The sequence below is a fragment of the Ailuropoda melanoleuca genome, chromosome 1, assembly GCF_002007445.2.
Source record: "Ailuropoda melanoleuca isolate Jingjing chromosome 1, ASM200744v2, whole genome shotgun sequence".
NCBI lineage: Eukaryota > Metazoa > Chordata > Mammalia > Carnivora > Ursidae > Ailuropoda > Ailuropoda melanoleuca.
This window is the reverse complement of record NC_048218.1, coordinates 185726774-185740483: the sequence shown is the minus strand read 5'-3', so window position 1 is coordinate 185740483 and position 13710 is coordinate 185726774. Positions and strand designations below refer to the sequence as shown.

General features: G+C 38.6%; 1 protein-coding gene across 1 annotated transcript in view; it reads left to right on the top strand.

The window, feature by feature from the left end:
• Positions 1 to 427: 427 nt before the first annotated feature.
• The window catches only part of WASL (WASP like actin nucleation promoting factor), a 63032-nt gene continuing 49749 nt past the window's right edge, over positions 428 to 13710 (top strand). Inside the window, exon 1 of the mRNA XM_002919029.4 lies at positions 428 to 875. Within this exon, the coding sequence (XP_002919075.2) occupies positions 759 to 875 (117 nt within the window). The 5' untranslated portion in view covers positions 428 to 758. The remainder of the gene's footprint in view (positions 876 to 13710) is intronic.

Genomic DNA, 13710 nt, shown 5'->3' with positions numbered 1-13710 from the left:
GCGAGGAGCACAAGGGAGCGCGTCACCTCTTTCCAGTTTTTCGTCTCCAGAGTCCAGATCTTTTTGACCTGCAATGTGAACGTCCGGCTTCCGCGCCCCCAGAAATAAGAGCTATTCTGGGGAGGAGGACCTGGGTGGGTCTTCACTGACGCTTCGCAAAGGTGTGCAGCCGCGGAACAAGGGCGGGCGGCTACCGCCGGGCCCCAACACCGCAGAAACGAGGCTCAAGGCCGGGGCCGGCACGCGTGATCACTGCCCCCAGGTTCCACCTCGCAGCCCCCGCCCGACCGGAAGGGGGCGGGGCTTCGGGCCGGCGCGGCGAGGCCGGCCGCGGCGTGGGGTGGGGGGGGCTCCTCCGGGGCCGGCCCGCAGCCGCGCGTTTCCGGCGCGCTCCCCCGCGTCCTGCGTCCTGTGGTCTCGTCCGCCCCCGCTGCCATGTTGGATTGTGCGGCCGCCACCGCCGCCGCCGCCGCCGAAGGAGGATTGGAGGAGGAGTTCGGAGTTTAGCGCAGTCGCCGGAGTACGAAGACAACGACCATCGGGCCAGAGCCTAGCCGGGCGGGAGCCGGGAGCTTCCCTTTCTCTGCGCGGCCGGTCGTTGGCTCCTCCTTCCCGTGGCCTCCTCTTCCCCGCTCCCGAGGAGCTGCGAGATGCTGTGCCTCTGATTCCCCTCCTCCCACCTCTGTCACCGAGAGGGGAAAGAGCGCTCTCCTACTCGCTGGAGACGACCCTGGACTCGCAACCCCGACGGCGAAACCATGAGCTCCGGCCAGCAGCAGCCGCCGCCACCGCGGAGGGTCACCAATGTGGGGTCCTTGCTGCTCACCCCGCAGGAGAATGAGTCTCTCTTCACCTTCCTCGGCAAGAAATGTGTGGTCAGTGGCCGAGACCCGCGTCGCCATCCCCGACGTTACCTCACGGGCCCGGGCTTGAGGGCCGGGAAGTGGGAGTGGGGAAGAAGGCGGGAGCGGCGCGGGGAGGGTCCGGCTGCCGGCCAGGCCTCCAGCCAGCCCGGCTCCCTGGGTGCGGGCAGTGCGGGCCAGGGCGACCGGACACCGCCTCCCAAAGCTGCCCGTGAGCAGGAAAAGTGTCACCTCCGCAGGCCTGTCCTGGAACCCTGCCTGGCCGGGCCCGGGTCTGCGCTCTTGCTGCTGGTTCAAACTTTGCACTTAGGCCACAAGGGGATTTTATTCTTGCACGAGCTGCTTGATCTTAAAAACCGGGCCTCTGTACTGGCCCTTGCTTCACCTCCTGTTTGATCTGGGGATACTTTCTTTCACAATGGCAGAGGTTTCAGGAGTGGGTAGGTCGGGGAATGAAGCCTAGATGTGAATGAAGAGGACCAGAATGGGGTTTTTGATCTCCCTTTAGGAGCCCAGGAGGGAATGAAGTCGAGTGCATTGGTTCAGAATGAAGGCAGGAAATGCTACTGCTCCCCATTGCAGAGAAACAGCGTTTATTTCTCCAGCAGTCTCGCCCAGGCCTGGTTTCTGCTCTCCTCCCCACTGATTTTTTTTGTCATTGGTGGGAGGAGGTGCTTCTCTCCCCACAACCATGCGCAGGGGAACCGCAATCTCTAGTAGTTCTTGGCCTTTTGGGGCCTGAGAGTGATTCTTAGGTTGGTGCTGTGCGGCCTGTTCCAACCCCAGATGGCCGGTTGGGAGCAAGCAGTTCTGTGGGAAGGGGAATGTGTGTTGTTGACGGAAGCATTCATTACATTGGCTGCTGGCACTTTTGGGGGTGGGGAGGTTCTGCTCTGTGGTGTAGGCCTTGTCAGGCTGCATCTTACTGCGGTGGCTGGGTTGTACTGTGGTTGAGTTTGTTGAAACGCTGTTTGGGTCCCTTTCTCCCCTCTTTGCGTGTTAGCACCTGCACAGTATGTGCCACTGGAACCCAGGAAACCCCTACTGAAATGTCAACAGAGCAGTACCATTTTACAACTTTTCTTAGTAGTGTTAAATATGTCACACTAGGCTACATCTGCTTGTTTAAGAAGTTAGGATTAGACAATTTCTGGAAAGTTACCCTATGGGTTAATTGTTAACTTATAGGAGTCAACCTTTTGTATCCTCTTGGAGATTGAATCATTACATTTAATTCAGATGTGTTTAATATTTTACTGATTAGAAGAATGAAATAAGAGGACTGGCTTAAAATCAGTATTTTGGGAAACAACTTTAAAGAAATGAACCCCCCCCCCCCGCTTTTAAACAAATGAGAAAACTGAGCTAGTGAACCCTAAGTCACACAGCAATTTAGTAACGTAACCAGAACTAGAAAACCAGGACTCCTGATGCCTAGTATGGACTTTCCACTACATCATGTTGTTTTAGAAGGGTCTTTTTCTTACTTGTTATTGATTTATTTCAAAAAGTGGTGCAAAAGGAATAATCACTTCTTTTTTTTCCACCAAAACTTGATGTAATTAGAGTGTGAGATTTTAAGGCAGCACTAATTTTTGTGTATTTTCAATTTTAGGAAAATCTCCAGCTCTTTAAATGTTACATTATCTGCAAATGAAAAAAAAAATTAAAATTTCACTGGTTTATTTTCATTTGCTATGTAATCTCTGTCAGAAAGGAAGTAGTTGTATTCTGTTTTACATACCAGACACATTAACCTTAGTCAGGAAGGAATTTACATTTAAACATGAGTACACTGACTAATTGCTCTATGCTTACCTGTAATGTTTACTGGTTTCAAAAAAATGAAAGATGTGAAAGAACACATTGAGAAAGATAGCCTTGCTTTCTGGTTAGCATAAGTGGATTGCTGAATAACCCATCAGTATTCAGTGCTCAACATCTTCATGTCATCTATTATTAATCACCTTTACCTTTTGAATTTGTCATTTAAAACCAGAGTCTTGTGCTATGAAATTATTGTGAAGATTAACTTTAATATTTGAAGTCTCCAGTGACTTGAGAATAAAGTATTTAAAAAAGAATATTTTAAATTTTTTGAACAGTCCTTTTTTTGTTCTTTGCTGACTATGCAGCTTTTTGTAGTTTAAAATAATAGCGAAATACATTATCTCATTAAAAAAAATCAGCAATAACATTTACAAGTCAGACCAAATTTGTTAGGGCAGAAGTGTATTCAGAGCCCTATCTAAGAGTTCAAGGAATGAAGCAGAAGTAGTTACAGTCCCAGTTCTGGAGGAGCTGCATTCCTTCTTTGACTCAACAAATATATATTGAGTAAGTAAATGTCGAGGTCAAAGTCGGGGTTGATGCCTACCTGCAAGGAGCTTTACTATGTCTCAGAAGGGAAACAAGTAAACTGATGATTAAGTCAGTACTTCAGAGTGATGTATAAGATACTGAATGTCACAATGGAAAATGTCTTGGCTTTGTAGTCAGCACACCAGAGTTCAGACTCATTTGGTCACTTAAGACGAGTTTTGTTCTTGTTTTTTCTTTTTTTTAACTTCAGTGGTAGAATTGGTTTTCTCTTTTCTAAAATAGGAATACTGTCTTATGGGATGATTTTGTGGATTAGAAGGACCATATCTAAATATACAGATGATATTATTTTTTTTGCAAAAGTTTAGGAGATTAAGAGAGGATGAGTTAATGTTTTTTTAGGGTGGGTGATACCTGAATATTTAAGATTAGTATACTCCCAGGTTGATGAGAGGAATGAAACAGCTTGGAAAGTTGGGGGCCTACTAGTAGTTTGTTGTGGAGCAAGGAGGGTTTTCTGCTTGGGTTCTCAAATTTAGGTATGCATTAGAAACATTGTGGAGATTACAAATACTACTGGCCCGCATTCCTAGATAATATTCAGTGGGTCCAAGATGGAACTTGGGTATTTCTATTTTTAGCAAGCTTAACAGGAGACTTTAACATATATGAAGTTTACTGTTTTCTGATAGGGTAATCCTGAAACACATTTGTAATGTTTATGTGTTTCCGTTCAATCTTGGGTGTATATTTTGTGAGTTAAAGTTAAATTAAAACAAAGGGGTGATTAGACCTCATGCCTATGTAGTTTTCTCTAATTTTTATAACATGTAGTGTACAGATCACCGAATACTTATTGATTAATTATAATTGCTAACTCTTTTATTCCTTAGGAGCTCCTTTAGTATTTCTCATTTCTCAATCAGGTTGTTAAAATCTTCAGTTTCTGGGGCGCCTGAGTGGCACAGCGGTTAAGCGTCTGCCTTCAGCTCAGGGCGTGACCCCGGCGTTCTGGGATCGAGCCCCACATCAGGCTCTTCTGCTGTGAGCCTGCTTCTTCCTTCTTCCTCTCCCACTCCCCCTGCTTGTGTTCCCTCTCTAGCTGGCTGTCTCTATCTCTGTCAAATAAATAATAAAAAAATCTTTAAAAAAAAATCTTCAGTTTCTGATGCAGGTTGTATTTGGACTTAGGTCTTCGTTTATTAGAACAAAATGGTTTAAGTCAGATGCTGAATACAGGTGGTAACAGTAGCTGTCCAACAGTTACATTGTTTCTGTTCTAAATTCTTAAATATGTTTCCCCAGAGAGGTGCTTAGATGGATCATTGTTTTTGATGAAGGCCTGAATTAAGGCAGCACTGGTGGGAAGTTAGGGCTGAGAATGTAGTTCACCTTGAGTATGGAAAGAGAAAAAAGGTTAGTATTTATGGGATTTGGAATATACAAAGCAGAGAAGGCAACCTTGTCTAGTATAGTGGAAAAAGACAAGTATAAGAGTGTGTGTCATATGGGATAAACTAATGTATAGGAGGAGATTTAGAAGAATCTAGCAGATTGTTATTCTTAGCTTATAGGCAGATTTCTTAGCCAATATGAGCCTTAATGTCTAGATTTGTAAAATGGGCTTACTCAAGGATTTCATAGAATAATGCTATAATGTATGCACAGCACTTGGAATACCTACCACTCTTGAAGTGTTCTGTTTGGAGAAGCATGTGGAAGAAGGTAAAGAAGATTTTTTAAAAGTTTTTGCTTAAGTGTTAGATTCAACAGTTTTAGTGAACTGCTTTGGTCATTTTAGAGACTGATTCAAACTTGAGGTATAAAAGAGCAGGTAGAGGTAATTAATTGAAAGTTAATCTCCTTAGGAGTTTATAGAACCCTACATTAGTGTAGACGTCACTTTCACTGTAAAGATTTTGGAAGCAAAACAAGTTCATACATTCTTGTCCACAGTAGTATATATCATTAACTGTAAATGTAACTCTTATTGGTATATGACTGAGCAGTCTAGTACTTTTAAGTGATTATGTATTATTTAGTAATTAGAAGATGTTTGGTGTATTTAACTTTATTCATAACTATACTGTAACAGAAATATATCCTGTTTTTATTTATCCTATCTATCGTAACTATATCAGTATTCTTAGTAGTGGAAGATTAATGACTAGAATATCAATATAGGAGCATGAAATTAATTAGAAAATATTAGTTTCACTTTCAAGTTAATGTGTTATAGAGGAATTGTGACCCTTTTTTAAAGAGATCAAATAATTGGGTTTATTTTTATTTATTTATTTATTTATTTTTAAGATTTTATTTATTTATTTGACAGAGAGAGACAGCCAGTGAGAGAGGGAACACAAGCAAGGGGCTGGGAGAGGAAGAAGCAGGCTCCTAGCGGAGAAGCCTGATGTGGGGCTCGATCCCAGAATGCTGGGATCATGCCCTGAGCCAAAGGCAGACGCTTAACGACTGCACCACCCAGGTGCCCCAATAATTGGGTTTAGAGTAATATTGAAGAGGCAAATCTAGAAAAGCCCCCTTCAGAAAATGGAATCAAATGAAACACTTATAGTAACTCCATAGTTCAATTGCTATGGCTTTCTGTTAGTTTCCTTGGTTTCTCGGTTTCCTTGGTCCCTTGGTTCCTCTGCCATAGTGATTTTTTAAACTTATTTTTAACGTGATTTGAAAATTACTTTACAAATCTGTCTTCGTAAAAAGGGTGTTCATTAAACACCAGATAAATTCAAACAAAATGGATTATGAAAGATAAGTAGGAGTATAAAATGCTGTTAAAAACAATGTGAGGAGATCAAAATTATCTTAAGCCAAACATACAGTAATTAACCTTTGGACAATGAAATGTTTTTCAAGTTTCATTTTAAAGGTAAATTTTATATTAGATTTGGAGAAGCTAAAGCTATCTAGTATTCTTAATTATTAAGATAGAGGTGAAGTTGTTTATTTATCATGTCTTTGGTTCCAAAATAAAAAATTTTAAGTGAAATTGTCCCTCCACTATGATGAATACTTTTGTTGCCATAAAATATTAGAAGTACTTAAGTGCCTAAGAAATTTTCATTATAGTAAAGGAGCTGGTTGATTTGTATGTAATGCATAAAGCCAGTTAGAAACTCAGATGATTTCTCTGTTTTTATTAACGAAATGTCATCATGATCAAATACCGAGGACTTACTGACAACATAACATCCTCTCAGTATCTTGGAATACATGAAAGGAGTAAGGAAGATTTAGTCCTTACACCTTAGCTGGGGAAGACAAAAATCATGCACAGAAAGATATGTTTCACAAGCCAGCACATAATTGATTTAAATAATAGAGAGGAAAGATAGATTACAGTGGAATTTGGTACATCATCGTGGGGCTTGAACATGAGGACCTTAAATGGTCAGGAACAAGGAAGCAGCTCAGTTGAAGTAGAAGGACATGTGTAAGTAAGTTTAGAGTAGAAAATTTGCATAGAGTATTAAGAAATATTAAATAGACTGGCTTGGCTAGAAATGAGAATGGTATTTGCTTGAGAACATAACAAATGATAAGTTTGAAGGGTAAATTGAGGCCAGATTTTGGAAGACCTTGACCTCCAACTTAGAGGTTGAGGTTTAGTCCTTAAGTAGTGGGGGTCAAAAGATTTTTGATTCAAAAACTGTTAGGCTGGAAGAGTCTAAAGATGGGAAAAACTAGAAATTACATTCATAATGGAAATAATTCAGTAATGGTTTAAAGTTTAGTAAACATTTTCATATTCATTATCTCAGCTGACCTGGCCTGGCTAAGGAACCTGAATTGTAGCAGCATCTGGAACAAAAGGGTTATGAGGTATAGTAAATCCATGGTCTTTGTGCACATGGTAGACACCACCTGTCACTCCTAGCATTTTTTCCTATGTTCAGGTGCGGTCTCTGAATACTCAGCATATCCCTACAGGCAGCCACTACCAATCAGTCCAGGTTCACATAGATGAAATCTAGTTGCTATTCCAAGCCTATATAGTAGAAATGTTGTGAAGAAAAAATTAGCAATATTTAGTTGGCTGTGTGAATTCCAGATGACAACAGAAACTCCTGATAGTAATGGCAAGATATTAGGAATTGTAAGAGTAGAGCTTTTGACATCCTTTGCAGAGTGTTGATTATTGAGGCCTTGGGAGTGAATTCAATCTATGAAGGGGTTGGTGCAGGTCAGGACTACAGAGGGAAGTAGTCTAACCCATATTTGACTTGGCCAGTATTTGAGAAGGGTGGATTTCAGTGAGGAGTTGAAGGGGGAGAAAGATGTTCTCTTTAACTTATCTGAAAAATGGTATCATACATGCTGTTCTGCAACTTAATTTTGTCACTTATATTAATATATTTTTCATATATTTCCATGTTCATTTATATCTGTTGCATACCTTTATTACTACATCCTCTATTTTGTGAGTTTCTGGTAAAAATTGTAAATATTGATAGGTGTATTAGTTTTCTGGGGCTACCATAATGAAGTATCACAAATGAGTAGCTTAAAGGCAAATTTAGTCTTGCTCACTTTGGAGGCTAGTAGTCAGAAATCAAGGTGTTAGCAGGCTTGGTTCCTTCTGGAGGCCCTGAGAGGATTTGCGCCATGCCTCTCTCCTAGCTTCTGGCATTGCTGGCAATCCTTGGCTTAGATATTCATGACTCTAATCTCTACCTATGTAATCACATGGTGTTCTTTACCTGTCTGTGTTTTCTCTTAAAAGGACACCAGTCATTGCATTAATGTCAGCCCTAATGACCTCATTTTAACGTGGTTATGTTTGCAAAGCCACTCTTTCAAAGTAAGGTCCATTTGCAGATACAGGTATTAGAATTTCAGTATATCTTTTAAGAGACATAATTCAGTCCTGAACAATAGGTATTTTTTACTTTCCAAGTTTTTGCCTTTAGAAAAAGTGCTGTAGGGACACGTGGGGGGGCTCAGTCGGCTAAGCGTCTACCTTCGCTCAGGTCGTGATCCCAGGGTCCTGAGATCAAGTCCTGCATTGGACTCCTTGCTCAGCGGGGAGCCTGCTTCTCCCTCTGCCTGCTGCTCCCCCTGCTTGCGCACACGCCTGCGCTCGCTCTCTCTCTCTCTCTCTCTGACAAATAAATAAATAAAATCTTTAAAAAAAAAGTGCTATAGTGAACATCCAAATATTTATTTTTATATATCCTTTCTAAACTAATTCTGTAAAATGAATTCTAAGAAATGAAGTCAAAGGGCACGGACATTAAAAATATTGGGGTGCCTGTGTGTTAAGCATGTGCCTTTGGCTCAGGTCACGATCCCAGGCTCCACATCAGGAATTCAGGCTCCACATCAGGCTCCCTGATCAGTGGGGTTCTCCCTCTCTCTCTGCCTGCTGCCCCCCTTGCTTGTTGTCTCTCTGTCAGATGAATAAATAAAATCTTTAAAAAAAAATACTAATATATACTGCTGGATTGTCTTCCAAAGCAGCTGTTTCTAAACTCCATATATTCTCATCAACACTAGGATTTCAGAATCATTTCCATTTTGACAGTTTTACTGGTCAAAAAAAATCTTGTTTGATTTGTAGTTTTTAGTAAAGTTAAATATCTTTTCATGTCTGTTTGTTATTGATATTTCTTCTCTGAATTATTTGTTCTTTAGACCTTTTTTTTTTCTTAGTTATTTGAAGAACTCCTTAGGGATAGTCACTGTATATTACAGTATTTTTTTGGCAGTTTGTCATTTATCTTTTGACAGAAGTATATTTGGTGTTTCTGGTCATTGCATGGGATTCGAAGTTAGATATAATAGTCTTTAATTATATCAAGTTTTTATTTAATACTGTCCTAGCTTAGAATTGCAAAAATATTTACTAAATTTTCTTAGTACTTTTATGGTTATATTTTGAACATTTTATCTTTGATCTTTCTAGAAATGACTTTGGAAAATGAGTATAGTAGAAATCCAGCTTTATTTTTATAAATGGCTAGTTGTCCCAATACCATATATTGAACAATTTTTTTCTCTCATCTATTTGAAATGCAACCTTTATTATTTACTAAATTTTCAGATATACTTACTTACATGTATTTCTGCATTCTCTTCTGTTTATTTCATTTGTTTATTTCTTTGCCTGTTACAGAATTTTTAATGAATGTAGCTTTATAATGACGGTACAGTTTGGTTATCATTAAGTCCCTCATTACTCTCCTTTTCAACATCTTCTGGCTATTTTTATGTGCTGTGCTTTGTATTTTTTCAAGACTTAGCTCCCACCTCTGTCCCTCACCAGAAAATACTTGCTTTGATTTGGAATAGCATTGAATTTGTAGATTAACTTAGGAAGAATTGACATATTGTGGCTTCGCTTTGGAAAATAAGTCTCTTTTATTTACTATTTAGGTCTTATTTCATTCTGTAGTCTTATAATTTTCTTATATCTATTAACCATTTAAAGATGTTTTAGAGTGCAAAAGTAATACACGCTTATACTCATTGTTCAAAACATACACACAGTGTACTATGCAGCGTCAAAAGTTAAAATACCCTTTCACACCTCTAAGCCTCCAATACAATTAGGGTTCACATAAAGCTCTTCTTAATAGTTTGATGTGACTGTTTCCCTTTTTTTCTTTACTTTTATGTGTATTCAGTGCTATAAATCTGTCTCTAAGCACTGCTTCTGCTGCATGCCACAAATTTTGGTAAGTTATATTTTCATTTTCATTTAATTCCAAATTATTTTATAAATTTCTCAAGACCTGGGGTATCTGGGTGGCTCAATTGTTTAAGCATCGCCTTTGGTTTGGGTCATGGTCCCAGGGTCCTGGGATCAAGCCCTGTGTCAGGCTTCCTGCTCAGCAGCGAGTCTGCTTCTCCCTCGCCCTTTGCCCCTCTCCACCACTTCTGTTCTCTCTTTCTCTGCCCTCTCTCTCTCAAATAAATAAATAAATAAATAAAATTTCTCAAGACCTTTTTAACCCCTATGTTATTTAACAGTATGTTTAGCTCCAAATATTTTGAAAATTTCTTTTATTGATTTCTACATTGTTGTCTGAGAACATACTTTGCATGATTTCTGTTTTTTTCTTTTTTATTTTTTTAGATATTTTATTTATTTATTTGAGAGAAAGAGCCTGGGGGGGCAGGGAGAGGAGGGTCAGAGGGAGAGGGAAAAGCAGACTCCCTGCTGAGTAGGGAGCCCTGTGTGGGGCTCGATCCCAGGACCTGGGGATCATGGCCTGAGCCAAAGGCAGATGCTTAACTGATTGAGCCACCTAAGCACCCCTCTCTTCTTTTAAATTTAAGTTGTGTTTTATGGCCCAGAATGGTGTCTCTCTTGGTGATTATTCCATGTGGACCTGAGAAGAATGTGTATTTTGCTGTTGTTGAATGAAGTATTCTATAAATGTGAACTACATCCAGCTTATCAAAGAATTATTGAATCCTCACTGATTTTCTGCCTGCTAGATCTGTCAATTATTGATTGAATAATGTTGGAGTTTCCAGCTTAAGTAGCGGATTCATGTGTTTCTTCTTGCAGTTCTGTCTGCTTTTGCCTCATGTATTTTGATGCTCTGTTGTTAAATGCAAACATATATTAAGTATTGTTATATCTTCCTGGAGAAATGGTCGTCTTATCATTATGTAATGTCCCTCTTTATTCCCGATCATTTTCCTTGCTCTGAAGCATGCTTTGCCCAAAATTAATATAGCTACTCCAACTTTCTTTCATTTTATGTTAGCATAGTATATTTTTTCTCTCTTTGCTTTTAATTATCTGTGTCTTTATAATTAAAATGTGTTTTTTTGGTAAACAACTTATATTGGCTCTATTTTTTTTTAAACTTTTTTTTGTTTTGTTTTTTTAAAGATTTTATTTATTTATTTGACAGAGATAGAGACAGCCAGCGAGAGAGGGAACACAGCAGGGGGAGTGGGAGAGGAAGAAGCAGGCTCATAGCGGAGGAGCCTGATGTGGGGCTCGATCCCATGACTCTGGGATCACGCCCTGAGCCGAAGGCAGACTAACCGCTGTGCCACCCAGGCGCCCCTATTGGCTCTATTTTTTAATCCACTCTGATGGTCACTGTCTTTTAATTAGTACAGACCATTTACATTTAAAGCGATTATGGATATAATTGGATTAATGTCTACTATATTGTTGTTTTCTATTTGTTTCCATTGTTTCTTTTTTTCTCTTCCAGTCTTTTTCTGCTTTGTTTGTTGTTATTTTTTTTTAAGATTTTATTTATTTATTTTAGAGAGAGAGGGAGCATGTGCACATGTGAGCAATGGGGAGGGGTATAGGGAGAGAGAGAGAGAATCTGAAGCAGTCTCTGGGCTCAGCTCAGAAACCAACGTGGGGCTTGATAGTAGGACTGCAAGATCGTGCTCAGAGCTGAAACCAAGAGTCAGGGGCTTAACTGACTGAGCTACTGAGGCATCCCAGTCTTTGTTTGGTTTTAATTGCACATTTTATACGATTCCATTTTCTTTTCCTCTCAGCATATTAATTATATTTCTTAAAACAGTCTTTTTAGTGACTTCCCTACGTCCTGCAATATACATTTACAGTCAATCTATGTCCAGTTTCAGATAACACTATATTGCCTCATGGGTAGTATAAGTACCTTATAACAGAGTACTCCCAATTCCCCCATGTCTATAAGCCATAATCACTGAGTACATTGTTGCTGTTAACATGTTAGAGCAATTAAAAATAAGAAAAATAAAAGAAAAATAAATAAAAGAAAAATAAAATTCTTTCTCTAACACTTTTTTCTTTCAGGTATATTCATGTTTCTGACTTACATCATTTGTTTCACTCTAAAGAATTTTTAATACTTCTTGCAAGTAGCCTTCTTGTCTAGTGGGAACAAGTTCAATTTCTGTTTATCTTAAAAAGTACTTATCCACTTTTGAGGATAATTTTGCTGGATATAGAATTGTAGATTGGTGTGTTTTTCTTTTAGCACTTTAAATATTTTATGCCACTCTCTTGTTTGTGTGGCTTCTGAAGAGACATTTAATGCAATTCTTACTTACCATAGGAGGAGAAAATTCCTACAATAGGAATTCTTTGGTTTACTTAAACGTATACTAAATGAATCCTTAATTTTTCAAGCCTGTGTTTGTTGCATCGAATGATTATGATCTTTTTCTTATTTTTTGGAGAACTCAAGAGAAGTTTCTGAAGCAGAAGTTATTTTAATTCTTTGTTTGGTTAAACATACTCTGAATAATCTTAATCTCACATTAAAAGACCTCAAAATAGTGTTCATAGTATGTAGCTAATCAGTTAACATTTATTGAATTTAACCATCAGGAATTCACTATTAGAACATGTGGAAATCAGGGAACTGGCTTTATGTATACGTCTGCCTATATACTGAAAGACTGTTAGTGCTATGTTTTTATTTAATTTTTGTATTGCATCTTTCTTCCATGAGCTCAGACCAACCTGTTCATTTCTAAAAACAGAATTTTCCCACAGAATGCTAGGAAACAGTTTGAATAACTCAAAAAATTATGTAATATTCAGGTGTGAGACTTTGGGAAAAGGTCTCTGATAGCAGTCAAGTGACTGATTATTTAAAAAATGACTTTTCCTTTTCATTAAAAATATAGTGCTTATTACAAAGATTAAGACCTTCACTGTCTGATAACATACATGGTAGCCATTAGCCAGTGTCTTTTGAGCACTTGAAGTATTATTAGTTCAAATTGAGACTTGCAGTAACTGTGAGATACACATTGGATTTCTAAGACTTAGTACAAAAAAGCATGCAAAATATTTCACTAAGATTTTAATATTGGGGTGCCTGGCTGGCTCAGTCAGAAGAGCATGTGACTCTTAATCTTGGGGTCATGAGTTCCAGCCTCACATTGGGTGTAGAGATCGCTTAAATAAATAGACTTAAAAAAAGATTTTAATATTGATTATATGCTGAAATGATAGTTTAAGAAATATATTCGGTTAAATAAAATTTATTAAAATTAATTTCATCTACTTTTTATTTACATATTGGCTACCAGAAAATTTGAAATTGCTTATGTAATTCACATTATATTTCTACTGGTCAGTGTAGACTTCAGCAGTTCACAAGGTAATAAAGATAAAAATGGAAAATCATCCATAAACCCCATCATCCAGAAATAACTCTTATTAATGTTTTTGTGTATACCTTTCTAGATTTTGTTTTTCATGAATTATTGAATGATAAATAAAAACCTGTACTTACTCTCAGAAAACACCCCCAGACAAATATAGATATTAATTTTTTTATTGACATTGTTTCATGTCAGTAAGCATACTGTTTTCAGTGGATGCACACATTAGAGAAGATTGGCCAATTTCCTAGAGATAGACAGTTAATTTTCTCTTTTTTTTTATTCCTCCTAACATTCTCCCTAACATTTGTATGTATATACATATATTCCATCTGTCTTCACAGACTTGATCTGTTATTTTACTATGATAATTTCAAAGACATAGAATTGTTTAAAGAGATAAGCACATTTAAAA